The sequence below is a fragment of the Astatotilapia calliptera genome, chromosome 19 (genome assembly GCF_964374335.1).
Source record: "Astatotilapia calliptera chromosome 19, fAstCal68.1, whole genome shotgun sequence".
NCBI classification, from domain to species: domain Eukaryota; kingdom Metazoa; phylum Chordata; class Actinopteri; order Cichliformes; family Cichlidae; genus Astatotilapia; species Astatotilapia calliptera.
The window spans coordinates 25,134,619-25,152,244 of NC_137440.1; the positions used below are offsets into that span (position 1 = coordinate 25,134,619).

Sequence of the window (17,626 nt, forward strand, 5' to 3'; positions counted from 1 at the left end):
CTGGTCCAAGTATATAGTCTGATTCTTTCTTTTTTTTACTTAAAAAGGATGAAGGACTCTTTTTTTTTTTTTTTTTTTTTTTTTTTTTTTGTCTCATCAGTGAAGGTCAGTTGCCTCAGTACCTCACCAAACATGTCTAGGGTATAGGCTCATTGTTTTAGATTCCTGTAGTGCTGTGGTATTGTCTGTTGTCAGTGTGATCTTTTAGTGATTCCTCTCCCTGTGTCCTCTTCCCATCTGTGTGATTGATTTGACAGCTCAGCGTTTTATCTGCCATTGTTGTGATCTTATCACCTGTGGGCTGGTTTACACTCCCATTCCTGTTGCGGAGCCTTCCAAACACATTCCTCCCAAACAACCCCCATCATGTCCTGAAACGACAAAGGGAGACAGCTACTTCAGCTGTTAGGGCTAGTGCTTTATGGCCTGGGTAATTGCCTATATCCTGTGGCCCTCATGTTAAGCTAAACAATTTCCTGGACCTTTTTATAGATAGTATTATTTGGGGTTACTGCCAGTTGTTAGTTCTGACCTCCACCACCTACTCCTCCAAAACCTTTGTATTACTAGTCTAAGCTTGCAGACACACCTTACCTTTAACAAAGTCTGCTGAGCTAACCACGTCTTTGGTTTTGCTTCTGTATTCTTTTGAGGAAGTGATGGTTGTGGCTGCAGTAGTTAATAGGCTAATGAAATGGTGTTATTTGACAAATATGTATATATAGATATGTAAGGGCACTTATAAAAGTATTGTACTTGACTGGTTAATGGTTGCATTCTCATATTTCATTAGATGCATGGCAGATTTAGGACGTACATATATGTCTTATATGTTAGGCTATAATGGGAAGTTTACAATGTCTTTCTACAGACTTTGACACAGTGTCCACCTAATAAAATGTTTTGTAATCCTAAAACTTATCTTGTGTAGAGAGTATCAATGTCTGAACGTCTGCCTGTTTTATTAGAACCTGCTGCTTTGTCTCAATAATGACAATGAACGTTTGTACAGTCAGTGGGCTTTGGCTGTAACCGAGACATGTTAACATACGAACAGGCCTTGTATAGTGTTGGGCTGTTCCATTCCCATGGCCAGATTTGGTCCTGGATTCTGTGTATTTAAAACCCAAGCCACTTCCCTCTTTTAAGTTTTTCATTTCCTCTTGAAGTATTTTAGGAGCACACATACACTGCTGACATTTATGGCAGTTTATTTGGAGGCTATTTCAAACCAATTTACAGACTTTTAAGAGAAAGACCTGATGTGAATGTATGCCATGTGTAGATATATACATATTAGGGCTGCCACAAACGATTATTTTGATAGTCGACTAGTCACCGATTGTTTTTGCGATTAGTCGACTAATCAGATCATCATCCATTGGACGTACAGCGTACAACTTATTGCACCAGCAGCATCTGCTCTTATATAACTATCATTAGCTTACAGCTGTGTGTAAGGTATGTGCTAACTAAAAATAAAGACAAGATGATAGTTTATTAAATTGTAATGAAATTTGCAGATTGTTTCGGTGAAGTTTAATAAACTCCTTGCTATCTAAAATATAACAGGACACCGGAGTAAATTCTGGAGCATCTCACACTTCTGATAATCAGCTGTCTACTTGACGTTTATTCAGCTGAGTAAAAACTATAACTTTAATCTCAGCCAAACCGATTTACTCCGGAACAAATAAAATAGTAAAAAAAGCCAAACAATAACATTGTTAAGTTATCTAAGTGACCTATATATGTTTAACCTGAGCAGCGAAAGACTGCGGTGGGTTTGAAAACGATTTGCCGGAGTCCGGTGTTCTCACGGCTCTAGTGAGCCTAGCCCCCGGTTAGCTATCGAGCTAGTGGGTAACAGACGTCTCCGAAAACGTCGGAGCGCTTTTGAAAATATGTGGTGTCTTGATAAACTGAGCAGATATTTGAGGTTTACACAGCTACATTCTCGCCTGAAAATATCTTAAACGTTTATTTTGTGACCCAGAAAGAATAATAAGAGTAATATTAAAACTAACTAGCTGCCGCCATTGTTGGAAACTGAGCTGGGCTGCGCTATGAATTCTGGGACAGAGCTTCTTCTTCTTCTTCGGGGTTTAACGGCAGCTGGCATCCTTGTACATGCAGTGCTGCCATCTTCTGTTTCAGTCTGTTATTACACTCATAAATCCTACTACTTATTCCTGCGTCTTTTGTGATCTTACAAAGCTTCAAACCACGCGTCGACTATTAAATTAGTCGTCGACGATTTTGATAGTCGACGTAATCGTGACTAGTCGACTAATCGTGGCAGGCCTAATACATATACTGTTAAGCCACCAGAAGAGAGAGAGAGAGAGTGTGTCCGTCCGTCTGTCCGTCCGTCACAGCATCCACATAGCAGTGATTATCTTTATTTCTTTGTCAGGATGGTCCTCTGATGTTCACAGACCATATCCTAATGCCTCTAAGAAGTGCTTTTAGCACTAAGTGTCTGAATTGTGGATATTGTTTTTAGTTTAGTTATGCTGTATGCGGGAGCATGAAGGCTGAGCCTTGTAGTGAGCTCTCTGCTGCAGCTGGTCTAAGATGGTTCTTTCCTGTGAGGTCACAGACATAAAAGGGCACAGATGTAAATCCTAAACCTTGTGTCTTTGATTGAGTTTGCAAACGCTTTGAAAACAGGAAGGGGTTTCTGTGTGTGCGTCTGTGTAGACACACTGCAGTGTTTACGGTATTTCTCTGGAAACATTTGGCGTGTATATGGGTTTCTGGGAAAGATCGAGCCAGATCCTAGATGAGGGAATTTATGTGCACATAACGTGTTATCAAATAAATTGCTTAATGATTCACATTTTTAAATAGGATTAAAATGAGAGGCCTGTAAGGATATGTATTTTTATCTCCTCAGGAAAGTTTTGATCACATTTTGTGCTGTCTAGAGGCTATATTTAGAATTTGGAACAGACTTTTATTGAGAGGAAGAGGTTCATGTAAGAGCTGCTTGAAAAATGCACGATTCATAATGATGATAATGTTATAGTACTCCTAACAACTGGGCGTGCTGCGATGATGTACAACATGTCATTGCAGTTTCTCTTAACCTTCATGGGCCATCATCTTGGTTTGGTGGTTTGACCTTCCCAAGTTCCTCCTGAGATATATCAATAGTTTCTCCCACAGCTAGATGGCTGCCTTGTCCCCTTAGCTTCCTGTTTCCCCATTAGTTTCAAAGTAGCTATGACGAGTAGATGGTTGGTCTTTGGGGACTACTCTTACATCAAAGCAGCCCAGAGACGCTGCAGCAGTCGAAATTTGTGGTTCCTCTTTTTCCTCTTTTTGTTGTAATGGCAGGCACGAGGTTTTAATTTTCCAAATGCTTGTGGTTCAAATTAAGATCATCTCAATATGTGGCTTTGATGTTTGAGAATAGTTTTTTTGGCTTTTGATACACATACGGGAATCTTTTGATTTATAGTGCCACAGTGCAGCGGCACCTACAACATTGCTGTTGGGGTTGTGGGCCCAATCCAGTAATGGAGGGGTTGGTTTGAAAATCAGTGTTAGAAATGCCGTCTGAGTGAGTAGATCTGACATTCGTGCACTGGTTTGGTCTATCTTTGATTAGACTCCAGGGTAATCCGTGCCACTAACGGATGTATGTGACAGATAACAACAGACATGACAATGAGCGGTTAATTTGTCGTATGCATTAGGTATTTATTTATTTTTTGTATAAAAGAATGGTGAGACATTTTGAAGTCGAGATTCACTGTGTGGTGCAGCAGCAGAGTAAGCCTGTTTATTTTATTTTATTTTTTTTAATTTAAAAATTTTTTTTTTTCTTCTTTCTTTCTTTTTTTTCCCCTGAGTCAGTTGGTAGCTAAGCTGAATGTTCTTGTGAGCGAGATGACTCACCAGCAGCCTGAGGTGTTGAGAGGAGATAGGGCAAATTTCTCTTTCACTTCTCTTTCTATAGCAAGCGTATTGGTTTTCACTGCAGTTAATGTAAGCAGGCTTGTGATGCTGGTGTTTCTCTAGGCATTGTCCTATTGTTACTTCTGTTAATGAGTAACAAGATGGGCTTTTTAAAAGTGTTTTGCTCTGACCTTATGTCATAATTTGCACTGCATCCATGTTTGGCCATGTTGGTGTTTGTTTTGGGGTAAGTCTGTGCCCTTGAGTTTGCCTCTGGTTATTTGGGAGATTTGAACCATCACTAATTGGCTAGCTAGTTTGCACCATTCAGATTAGATGCACTGTTGGAATCAATGGCTGAGTCCCAGATTGCATGTTATTTATTTCTTCAATGAGGCATGATCCTAGTGAAAGAATGTGTGCCATTAGTTTGTCTTTTCAGCCTTGGAATAACATACTCTTTTGTTTTATTGCATGTACGAACCTCTCATTCATGAAATGGTGAAGGAGATGTGTAAAATGTAGATTTTCATCAACTTTTAACACACTTTTGTGTCTTCAGTGAACCAAGAGATCCATGAAACATGAGAGATTCCCATCCTTTATTTTTTTTATTTATTTATTTTTTCCTTTTCTGCATGTATCAGAAAAGCTCTCTAAAAAGCCACTCAGATTTGCAGCCCCCTCTCACATTAAAAGGAGATAAGCGCAAACCCCTGTCTGGTGAACAGATTCGTCTGAGTAGCACAGACCTACCCTTATAAATTCTGAATGACTATCTGCAGTTGGCCATTGTTATATCCTTACAGGAGTCTCTTCTGCAAACTCCCAACTCTGAAATGTCTCATTTGCGAGCAAAGCAGACCAAGTGCCTGTTGTTAAAGCACATAAAAGAACCTTTAAATTGGCACATTACAAAGGTCATAAAGCAAATGTCACTCACTCATTTTGAATGTAAGGCCAAAAACTGGCCAGAATGTCTTTGAAATGCTAAAGAGCATAAATTGAGGAAGACCCAATTTCCAATGACTAAACAAGGACTAGGTGTGGTCTTAACTATGCTAGGTTTCTGTTCCATCTTTGTACCTCTCATATATTCTCAGTCCTCACATTTACTTTATTAGAATTCAGCTTTACTAAAACAAAGTTGTTACCATGTAAATATTTTTGTATTCCTGTTGTCAGACAGCAGAACGACAATGGCATGACAACAGAAACATAGCCCTTCAAGCCATTCCAGTTGCTTCTTGGCACGGCTCTAATTATTATTTCTATAACCATGTTGTTGTCTGACAGACAGAATCGCAATACACACTGCTTCAGTTTTATAACTGACATTGCAAATTCCTGTTATAATTACATGATTACACTTAGAGATGTTTGAAAAGAAGAAGATATCTTGTTCGTGTTTGTCGACTGCCATGCCTTCACCTAAGGCTACGTCCACATTAGCCCGGATAGATTTGAAAACTGCGTTTTCGTCTGAAAACGCGCCGCGTCCACACTAGCGTTTTCAGTCGTTTTCACAGAGTTGTGCGTCCACATTGAAATGGCCGAAAATGCTTATGTTCCAGTCCTGCGCATGCGCAAATGCGAGTGAGAATTAAAGAATTGGAAGAAAAGCTACGTGGAGCATGTACAAACTGATATTAATCTTTTTTAGGGCTGTCAAAATTGAGAGCAATCAAAACAACTGCTGTATAATGCACTCCGCTATCTTTGTTTAATTGGTCACGTGACTGCATCACATGACTAAAATGCGTCATCGTTTTAGAAAGTCTGCGTTTTCCAGTGTCCATACTGCGACGGGACAGCTCTGTTTTGAAATGGTTTTCGAGAGCGTTTTCAAAAGGCTGCGTTTTTCCTTGACAAAAACGCCGTCTCAGTGTAGACGGGAGGACAAAACTGAAAGAAAACGATGCATTTTCAAACGAAATAGCATTAGTGTGGACGTAGCCTGAGTCGTGTTACTTCCACTGGCTGCTCTTCTTTCTCATTCAAACTCTTGCCGTGGCAGTAGGCCACCTGGTTTCAAAGATACAGGTACTGAATTGATCTTTAGTATGGCATTAGGTGGGATATACTGGCATTTAGAGCAGGGCGATATGGCCAAAAATATTTATCATGATATATATTTGAAAATTTGCGATAACGATATAACTGACGATATAATTGATGCGAGACAAAATACAACTCCACAACATTACTAGCGCAAAAAGACAACCTTTCATTTATTTTCACTTAAACAAGAAGCTGGTTTTTATGTACATTAAAGCTTTATAAAAATGTAACAGTGCAAATGCAAATTCCTTGCTGAAAGTTTAACCAAAAGGCATTTCCAGTAGAAATGGGCTGACATATCCTGAGCATAACCATGTATAATATCCACTGAAGTTAAAAAGAGGTGCTTTGCAACATTAAACTGCAGTTTGCAGTACGTATTTTTCGGACCATAAGGTGCACGGGATTATAAGGCACATTAAGTGAAACAAAGCAGTCAGATAAATCAAACTTTATTAAACTCATTCTTCTTGCTTCCTCCACTTCTGTACCATTGATTCATTAATGTTGAATTCTCTGGCAGCTGCTCTATTCCCATGTTGTTGCAGTATATTAATGACTAACCTTGTATTGTGGATGGATTATCTCAGTTGTTCTCCTGACTGAAGTTTGGTGTTTACAGCATCCTGCCATGCGATTGCATTTGTCTCTAACTATCAGGAACGTTAACTTTTATAAGTGGAAAAGTGTTAGTGTTCGTCCTCCAGCTTCACTGTTTGTTATGCTAACATAGCTGTGTCGCTAGCGATCACGTAGCACATGATTATATACCAGCTAGCCCAACTTCAGTAACCCTACAAACGTCACTGCTGTTTAGTTTCCTGTCTTCATTTATGTTGGAAGTGATAGCAGAGCTGTACGTTTGAATTTTTTCAGAAATCTCTCAGTCAGAACATGCAATATCATGCTTGGGTAACTAGCGAAACTAGCGAGCTAACTTCCGCTAGCTTCCTGCTAACTTCTAACTCTGTTAAATGTAATAAATTTAGTTTTCATGGATGCCTGGAAGTTAAACTTCATAGTTACACCTGGTAAAGCAGCAATGCTGATCGTTTTATTAAAGATGAAAGAATTTAGACAGTTTTTAACTCTCAGTGATGCTGCAGTGTTCGTTTGACCTGAAGCATACGGAGCTTAGGACCCAGATTACTCCCAGATTTAAGAGCATCTTAGTCCGACAAATACGACAATAATGACGGCCGCTTGCATCTTCTGCAAAAAAATGTGCTTTGTCATGTATCTGACGGACAAACACCAAACCAGTTCCACATCACTGAAGTTGCACCATTTTTACAAACCAATTCTGGTTTCAGTCAACAATCGGCCATGTGCGTATGAAAACAAAGGCACTGGGCATGCGCATTTTACTCTTATTCTATCGCGATATTTCATTTTCCTATCGTTGCCTAACATTATACCGGTATTATCGTGAACGGTATAATATGGCCCAGCCCTACTGGCATTGCAGAATGAATGATTTGTGAGGTATTTTTATTAGAAACTTGCAATATACACTCTGAAGACTCGCCTTAACTTGTTAAATAAAGGTAAAATATTTCCCCCTTCTTAATACTACTACACTTGGTATATTTTAGGTCAAGTACTTAAGGAAATGTCAAAATATCACAATTTTCCTGTGATAACAGCCTCTGAAGTAAAGCAAGCGACTCAAACGGCCAGAGTTCCTTTTTGCTAAATCTTCCATGTCCCACCCACTTTCCTAGCGATCACTTTCTTCTCAGAGGATAAGCTATGGAATCGGATTGGCATAAGTAGCTTGTGTTTATTTTCCCAATGGTATTTTAATGACCTCCCACCAAATAATATAAAAAGTCCTACAAGCCAAAGTGGTCTAGTGGAGCTTGACTGTGCTTGATAGCCTTCCTCCAGTTTTGATATGGAGGAGAGATGGTGAGGGAAAAGGGGTGATTGGGGGGAAAAAAATAAAAGAGGTGGTGTCGAGGGGGCTTTTCTCCCCTTTTCTGATGCTAATGAAAGGAGGAATGGTTTTCCAGCTTTTAGCTTGCAGAGTGTGTCTCCCCTGCAGCATGCTCCGCTGCTTGGACATTGTGGGAGGACAAAACTCCAGGCCCGGGATCCAATAACGTGAAATTTCAGCAGAGAAGCGGCCATTGTGTAGAGTGAGGCAGGCCAGGGAGGGGCTGGGCTGGAGGGGGAGACGGAGTGGAAAGGGAGGGCGACTTGGAGAGCACCCAGGGCTCAGGCCACATCCTTTCTCTCTCTCTCCCCTCGTCTCTTGCTTTCGTCTTCATTCTTCTCCTTCCCTTCTTCTCCCCCCTCCTGTCTTTCTTTCATGATCCCCCCCCACCAAAAAAAAAATATCCCCAATCCTCCTGCTCTCTTCTCTACCACTCCCCTTTGGGGTGGGAGGCCCAAAGCTGAGACAGGAGCAAAGCATGATGGCATGCTGGAGTCCAGCGAGCCATGGGCCAGAGGAGCAGACAAACGGCCACTTTGTCCACTTAGGAAATGGTTGTCCCAAGATCCCCCTTCTCCACCACACTGGAGCAGCCGGCCTCGAGGCCCAGGCCTGCCCGCCTGCCTGCACTGCACATGCTCCCCTGTTCTGTTCTGTTCTGTTCTGTTCTGTTCTGTTCTCTTCTCTTCTCTTCTCTTCTCTTCTCTTCTCTTCTCTTCTCTTCTCTTCTCTTCTCTTCTCTTCTCTTCTCTGTGAGCAAGTGATATCTGTAATTTTGTACACAATGTATAAAGTATGTAAATAGCCATTTATCATGAGTGACATAGTTTTAACTCTGAGACATAGCAGATGAATAAAAAGTGCAATTATCGATATTCTAGTTCTCACAGCAAGTAGGAATCCAAGAGAGACATTTACTTGTTTTGGTCCAGACAGTTACAGTACTTGCTCTATTCTCTAATGGAGAGTAGGACGGCCAATCTGCCTGATTTGGTCTTTTGCATTGTCACATACAACTCAGCCAGATCGTGTCTAGAAAAGTTCAGAGGTGTATGCGGATGTGTGAAAACAGCTTTAGTTATTCCTTTATGTAGTAACAAAATACACTCACATTTACATATTCATGCACTAAAAAATAGGGCTGGACTGTATATCAACTCCTTTGCTCCTGACCGACTGATTCATTTTTAGTTGTTCAAATAGCCGACTAGTCTAAAAGTAAGAAAATAGTCAAAATTAAGGAAAATCAAAATATTTTGTGCATATTTGAAACTGTTAATTGTATTCTTCAGTAATCAAATCATTTTTCAAATGCCACTGCAGCGCTTGTCACGCGGACAGAAGTGGCTATCAGATTGTGATCATTAACAGTGTTAACACAAGTAGCCCTCTTCCTCACAAGCTAATGTCCACATGTCTGTGTTGTATGTGGTTCTTGCTTAATCTTGGTGTTTACATTCTGTTTTACTCTGACACAGTTGTTCATCTTCTACATCTGCAGAACTCTGTTGGTTTATGTGGCTATCTTCTGTCTTTGCTACACCTTGCTTGTGTAGGCCTTCCTGTCAAGTAGAAAGAGGTGTGCAGTTGTCTTCTCTCAAATAGTAGCAAGTGGTGCTGTAACTTTTCAAACAGCTAGCTGCTATTGTACGTTAATAAATATGAATAAGTAGTTTTGCACTATTAGTATTTCAGGTACTAGCTAGCAGGAGCAGCAACATTTCATTGTCTAGTCTACTAGTTATGCACATCCCTAGCAAACTGATTGGAGAAGATGTGGAAAAAGACTGTTTACATAGCCTTTTTTTTTTTTTTTAATGTATTTTTTTTTTTTTATTTGTTTATTTATTTTTTTAAATCCTTCCCCTTTAGCTAAGTCTGTGCTATAGTATTTGGATCTCTTGAGTCTGTGCAGCCCCATCCACATTCCTATCTCACTCACTCTCACTCGAAAGATCTCCTTATTTTTTCCAGTTTTATTTATTTTTTTGTGATTTGTTTAGCATGCTTTTTGAAAAACCCTTGGCTGGCTAGTTTCAAAGAAGAGAGTTTCTAGTGCTGCGTCTCTCTATCTACTAGGTTCTGTGAGCAACAGGAGCACATTCATTGACTTCACTGTAGCAACATGCAAGCTAACTTAAGTTGCTGTTTCATGCTTATTATGCTTATAAACATGGAAAAAGCTACCACTAAAAATAATGCAAAATGTGATACAATTACATAACTGTATTGTCATTCAGCCAAAAAAAGGGTCTTTTTGTTGTTTTTGTATTGCCCATCTATTGTCGAATTACAAACACAGTACACATATGTATTTGAATACATTTTGTGTGCAGTGTTGTTACAGTACTGAAACTACAGTTTGCGTCAAGTGGAAGCTAAGTTATAATTTTAGACCTTCTGTGTGTTCTTTTCGCAAATGAGGTTTGATACAGTGAGATACTCGATTATGGCTTCCTCTTTATGTGTTGGTTGTGGGCTGTTTATTGTCACCTTGGTCTCCAGCAATCATGCTCATCACCCCCACCAGCAGTCCTCTGTTACACTCTCACCCCTCCCTCCTTTTTTTCCTCTCCTGCTTCGGTCGGAAATGAAGTCAGTCATCCAGCAGAACAACTTGGAATAATTCAGAATTGGGGGGCTCTTTTCTTTTGCCCCCTCCCCTGCAGGCCCAGGCCAGCTGATCTGCTTCCGCTCTCAATTGTGTGTCCAGTCGACTGTGTGCTCTCAGCAAGGGGCGTGGGGCTACTCTGAACTTTGTACGTGTGTGCACCTGCATATACGCATTATGTGTTGCAGCAAGTTGCAGTGACATTTGTTTTGGGGCTAGTGTTCCTCTTAAGAATGAGAGGGGTTGAAAGAATGAACAGAAACTGCTGTGAAAAACTGATCTAAAACTTGTTGGCTGAGTTTTGCTTTTTCTTTTTTTTTTCTTTTCTTTTTTCTTTTTTTTTCTTCTTGGTCTCCAGGATGTAGGTGTGTCTATTTGATTATAAATGTTAAGTAAGTGCAGTAATAACAATACTTCTTGTTCAGGAGTCTCTCTTGGGTGACATGGGTGTTTTAGACCAGATGCATAAATGCATGTATGCAGTTCAGTTAACTTCCTTTCTGAGCCTTGCCCCCCTCCCTGTGAGTGTCATGGTTGCTGGCATGTGTGTGATGGTAGGTCTGAAGGGTCAGGCCCTGGTCATTGTGCCCTGGTCATGGCTGAGCGACACCACCGCCTGCCTTCTGTTCACCCCAGGGACCCCTTCCTGACTGACAGTCCCTTCTGCACCCATCACCCATATCCTTTATTGGGGGCTGTAGAGAGGTATAACACCAGCAGCATATTCTTCTTACTGGCTGCTCAGAAGTACATTGTGTGTCTGTGTGTGTGGCATGGGTTCTCATGCACAAATTTAGTGACACTGCTGTTAAACTAAGGTTAAGCCAGAAAAGGGTGTTTGTAGCAGATTGCAAAGAGGAAATTAGTTGTGTTTGCGTTTTGTCACCCTGCATCCTCCCACGGCCAGTTACTGTCTAATAAGCCTGGGGTGGGCGTTAGGAACAGAACTGACAAGTGGTGTGTGTGAGTGTATATGCATATTTTATTCAAATATATCTAAATACACTTTTTTTTTTTTTTTTTTTGGCTTGGTTGAATCATCAGGTGAGGGGAAAAAAATCACAAATTCACAAAGTAATATTCATAAACTTGACAAAATAATATTTAAAAATATCTTTGGAAATTAGATAACTTCAGTAAAACCTAAAAATCTTCCTGACATCAAGCTTTGCACCTTGATCTTGAATTATCAGGCCCCATGTTATCTTAAAGACCTCATAATACCATATCTCCCCCAATAGAGCACTTTGTTCACCGATAGCTGGCTTGCTAGGGTATTTTAAAAGTAGACTGGGAGATTCCAAGCCTTTCAGGCCTTTCTTCTGTGGAAGGAGCTCCCAGTTTGGATTCGAGAGACAGACATGTAGTTGTCTAATTTTAAGATTGGGCTTTAAAGTTTTCATTTTGATAAAGCATATAGTTAGGGCAAGATCAGGTGACCCTGTATCCTCCCTTAGTTTTTCTGCAGCAGACCTAGGCGGTGCTTCTTCATGCTCACCATTTTCACTCGCTGTGTGTTTATACACTGTCCATCCATCCATCCATTCGCTTCCGCTTATCCTTTTCAGGGTCGCGGGGGGCGCTGGAGCCTATCCCAGCTGTCATAGGGCGAGAGGCAGGGTACACCCTGGACAGGTCGCCAGTCTGTCGCAGGGCTAACAACCATTCACACTCACATTCACTCGCACATTCACACCTAGTGGCAATTTGGATTATCCAATTAACCTATCCCCACAAGTGTATGTTTATACACTGCTCTTCATTTAATCTTCCCTCAACCCCAACTGGTCGTAGCAGATGGCTGCCCCTTTTTGAACCTGGTTCTCCTGAAGGTTTCTTCCTGTTAAAAGGGAGTTTTCCCTTTCCACTGTCGCCAAGTGCTTGCTCATTGGGGATTTGTTTTGATTGTTGGGGTTTTCTCTGTATTATTGTAGAGCATTTACTTTACAATAAAAAGCACCTTGAGGTGACTGCTGTTGTGATTTAGTGCTATATAAATAAAATAAAATTGACGTCAGATACAGACAGAATGTGCTTAATTTAATATCACAGAAGAATTTGATGTAACTTTTTCAGTTTGATGGAGAGATTGTTTGTTTGAGTAGTAATTGAAAGGTCTATATTTGAAAAGCTAAGGATATAAAGGGCATTTGATAGATTATAACGTTAACAGGGCTAGAAATTAACACCTGCCAGATGCTGGTACATTTTCCTTTTGGCAAGTGAATATCAGGAAGCCATTGACCACACTGGCTAGTAAATGTTTGTACCACAATAGCAGTTTAAGTTAAAGTGCTTTGAGCCTGTTTAGGTTTAAAGCCTGTTCTGCTGCTTGTGGTCTACACCATGTGTTTGGAGTCTAACATGTCCGCACAAAGTTATTATTTTATTTATTTTTTCATTTTTGTTTTTACCCACCAGTATTCTGCAAAGTGAACCTCATTTTTCGTCTGATTGACTTTGACTGTGACATGTTTGTCCAAACAGAGAAGGAAGACAAATCCTTAGATTTGAAGCAGTAGTAGAAGACTCAGCTCGGCTCACACTGATGATGACGACCAACAATTATTGATTGCAGATGTCTCATCCCCTCATGCACTATGAGCTGTTGTAGAACCATAAAAGTGTAAAAGGAAGACAACTAATATTTGGCAGCTAATTCTGTTGTTTTTCTGCTAGTCAGAAATTTCTTTCTTTGGTTTTCTTTTTTATTTCTGATGGCAGACAGGCACTTATCTACACAACCAGCAGATTTAGAACACGCATGTTTTTGATCACCTCTTGAATGTATGCTCTTTATATAGCATTTATTTCTTTAAAGCCATTACCCCACTCTCAAATCACTTTCTGTATTTGTCTCTTGTTTTGAGTTTCTCTTATTTGACATACTCATCACTCTTTTGAGGAAACTTTGGTCAATTATTACATGGTGGCAGGTCAAAGCTTTCACATGAAGAAAAAGATGGCTTCAGATTTAATGCTCACTGGCTCTTAGATTAATTACTAACCAATATCCTGAACACTGAGATTTGCCAAGGGTGGGGAAGGAATGAGACCAAAGGTTGGCCTCATTGAGTTAGCCAAGAGGGAAGCCAGGATGATGCTATTCCTCTTTTAGAACAAGAGCTAAATGTTAACTGTTTTCATATTACATGTTCTTCATAGTGACATTTCTCTGCCTCTGTCAATGCTTGAGATTTGGCCGCTGATTGAAAAGACATTCTTTGCAAATGTTTCAGACTCTGATGTCATCTTTATTGGTTAACCCGGACGTTGGCCAGAGAGCAATGTGTCACAGGGAGACATCCGGCAGTTATATACTTCAGTTCTTTGACTATTTCTGGCTGCGCTCTGATCTTTCCAAGTCTTTAATATGTTACCAGTAGTTTGTGCAAAACGCTGCCCTCAACACCCCCTGACCTTTGTCATTTCCGGTGGCCCAGTGCTGTGTTATCTAATCACGGAACATCTGTCTCCAAGTGAGAGGACAGAAAAAGACATGGAATGAGAGGCGAGCAGATTTAAAGTTACATTATGTAATTGGGATAGTAATCTCTTATTACTTTATTACTGATACATTGGCACAAAATAGCAATTTGTTCTTGTGAGTTGTGTTTCTGATTTGAATTTCTTGTTAATTTAGAGTTTGTGACTTATTGATATTTCAAAGAAGATGATTTTTTTTTTTTTTTTAGGTACTTTTCAACCATCTGCTTCATGTTAATTCTCTATAAATTATCTGAAACTTCTATAATACAGTAAATGATCAACACCATGTTTTATTTCTGCTTCATTTAAAAAAAAACAAAAAAAACCTAAACTTTTTATTAGTGTGTTTGCCTTCTGTTACATACACAGTGTTAATTATCTTAAACGGCTATCTCATAATAGTCATTTAAAGGAAAGCGGATGATGTTGTTTGGAAACCAGGTCATGTGCTGTCTAGTTTAAAACCACCTGTTTCAAGAGAAAGGTTGGGAATCAGCTGTGGCCAGACTTAACTTGGCCACACGGTCAGTCACCCTCTGCCTGGGGTTAAACACACACACTGGGCGCTTCAGACAGTCTGTTGTTTTGCTGTGTACTAAAACCAAAAACGTATCTTTAATGCAAAATTTAATCTCTTATGTTCAGTTTTTTCGAGTAAGTAAATGGCAAATAAAGCAAAAGACAGACATTGGCCCAGAATTTCCTAATTGCCCCATCCCTAGTTTAAATTGTAATTTTCTCACGTTATCATTTGTGTATGTTCTCTTTGCTCAACATTTTGTTTGTGCTGCACTTAAACTGTATTACTGGTCAAGGCTGAGGCTGTGTAGTTCTGCTTTTGTAATAAAGGAGATTTAAGCAAAGAAAAGAACCCAGGAGACAACTGAAAATATGTTAATGATTCTAGATTATGTTCACTAACACCACTGGGTTTTCCTTCTTCTTTCTCTTCCTCCTTTTTTTCTCCACAGTGACAGTTATGCGCGTGTGAGAGCAGTGGTCATGACTCGGGATGACTCCAGTGGTGGGTGGCTTCCCCTGGGCGGTGGAGGACTTAGCTGTGTCACTGTCTATAAGGTCACCCGGGCGGAGGACACCAACAGCACCCACAGTGGAGGCAGTGGAGGAAGCAGCAGCAACCTTAGCCCCTGTAGCCCTAGTCCTAGTCCCAGTCCAAGCCCTAGTCCCACCGCTGTGGAGTTCCACATCAAAGGCGAAAGGCTCAAAGACAAATTGGTAAGAGAACCTCAAGTTCATAAATGCGATTAGCGTTTTATGCTACATGGCCAGACATCCAAAGTTGTTCTTTTTTTTTTTTTCTTCATCTGAATGAGATCACTGCAAACCCTGCTGTTCTGGACTCCACTCAAATGCTTTGTCATTCATACATGTACTCACACAGGAAGTGGTTATTAGGCTTTCCTCCGTGGCACAGGTATCGGAAAATGGGAGCAAACTGCGTATTTCTGTGATGAATCATCAGGAAGAACAGGAAATTATTATTTATTTATTTATTTTTTGCGCCTGTCCTGTTTGGTTCTTTAGCCATCAAAATTGTTGTCTGAAGGCCAACAAAGATACCCAACGGATTTACTTTACCAAGTGGATCATCACGGCCTTGCCGTATTGGTCCATTTGATCGACCTTTGTTGTCCTTGTTATTTATTTTATTTTTAGTTGTTACAGACGGGACCCTCCACTGCTTTGTCATTCATACATGTACTGACACAGGAAGTGGTTGTTAGGCTTTCCTCCATGGCACAGGTATCTGAAAATAGGAGCACACTGCGTGTTTCTGTGATGAATCATCAGGAAAAACAGGAAATTATTAAAGAGAATAGAATGTGAGAGATGGAAATGCACATTCACTCTGCTTTTCTATCAGTACTCAGCTACTTGCCCCCCCCCCCCCCCCCCCCCCCCCCATGTTTCTTTTTTTTTTTTTTTTTTTTTTTTTTTTACATCACAGTCTTCCTGACTGTGATGTAAAGACTGTTTAAAGTTAATCTGTCCCTTTTTAACCCATAAATACTTCTTTGTACAACACACTCCGTAGTTAGTGTGGTAAAAATAAAAGTAGAATAATTTTTGAAAGTTCTGATAAATATTTCATTTCAGATATATGCAAAAATATTTATTTTTTCCCAATAAAACCATTTACAGTCAAGCTTCTCCTAACAATTACTTTTATATTTTCCTTTGTAGCCAGAAATGCTAGTTTTCTAATAGGGTTGTCAAACAAAAAATCAGATCTTAATTGATACAGTGGAATTAGCTACTCATTTCAACAGTATTGATACCAACAGTGCCGTTTCTGTCTCATGCAACTGACACAACTTCACATAACACCTCCCCTCACTAGTTACTGAACACATGAACATTCATCCAACACTATTGAGAGGTCAGTAAAGCTCCAGTTTCAACATCATGAAGTACTGAACAGTTATCATAAATGTTAACCTGGCTGGTGCGCACGTTACTGTTAGTTGCTTAACTATTAGCTATTATCCGATAGCCACACACCCTGCCTCACTGGGCATAAACTAGTATACTCTCAGTGCCGCTCCCAGGCTCGGATAAATGGGAGGGTTGCATCAGAAAGCACACGCTGTGGAAATAAGGTACATTTATCGGATAGCCACATCGGTTAAGTTATCATTAAAGTTGTGGCTAGCAGCTGGAGCTAATAATAAAACTATAACGTTAATGTTGGCGCAGGCAAACATTAGTTCTGCCTGTTTGTAATGTTATAGTATACAGAGTTGGATTAATAGGGTAGTACAATTACTTGTGTCTAAAAAGTATTCTCTTAAAGTCCCAGATTGAAGCTAAGAAAGTTGACCAGCAACAGTGGCACCCTACCTTAGCCACAGGATTCGTTTAACAATGAATATATGAAGCTGTGTCAGCAGGCATTGCCTAAGATGTTCACAGGAAATCGCTAGACCTGCATTCTACATGTATTGTCAGATTCTTCTTCTTTTTTTTAATTTTTTTTACCTGACCCGTTTGGTTCTTTAGCCATCAGAATTGTTGTCTGAAGGCCAGCAAAAATACCCAACGGATTTGCGTTACCAAGTGGATCATCATGGCCTTGCCGTATTGGTCCATTTGATCGACCTTTGTTGTTATTATTTAGTTATTTTATTTTTAGTTGGTATTGTCGGCTTCTTCGTAATGAAAGTAACAATGAGGCCCTAATATCAAGTGCTGTGTTGTGGCTTTAATCTGTTTGGCTTATGGAGTAGTTGCTGTAAAGCTCCTGAGACTCATTCTGTGCTGTAGATGTAAAACAGACCCAGTAGATGCACTGGGATAATCCTTGGTCTGTGGTAATCGGGAGTGTAAATCTATTTGTCTGTCAAATGCCAGATGACAAAAGGCGGCCACCATGATGCACAGAATCTGGTGCTTTCTGGCAGATGGTTATTAGAGCCTTCTTACAGCACTGTGCCTAAATGACCTTTTTTTTTTCTTTCTTTTTTTTTTCTTTCACTGAACACATTTTATGTATGTTTCGTATTTACAGTCCTTGTGTTTTGTGCGTTGGTAACCCAGGATGTGTGTGGCACAGAAAAAGGGTGTGATGGGAACGGCATTGCTCAGACAGGGTATAGACA

The 17,626-nt window shown here is 40.1% G+C and overlaps 1 protein-coding gene across 1 annotated transcript in view; it reads left to right on the forward strand.

Moving 5' to 3' along the window:
* Window positions 1–17,626, forward strand: part of spred1 (sprouty related EVH1 domain containing 1) — a 33,471-nt gene that overhangs the window by 2,746 nt on the left and 13,099 nt on the right. Inside the window, exon 2 of the mRNA XM_026151827.2 lies at window positions 14,978–15,242. Coding sequence (XP_026007612.1) covers window positions 14,978–15,242 — 265 coding nt within the window. The remainder of the gene's footprint in view (window positions 1–14,977; window positions 15,243–17,626) is intronic.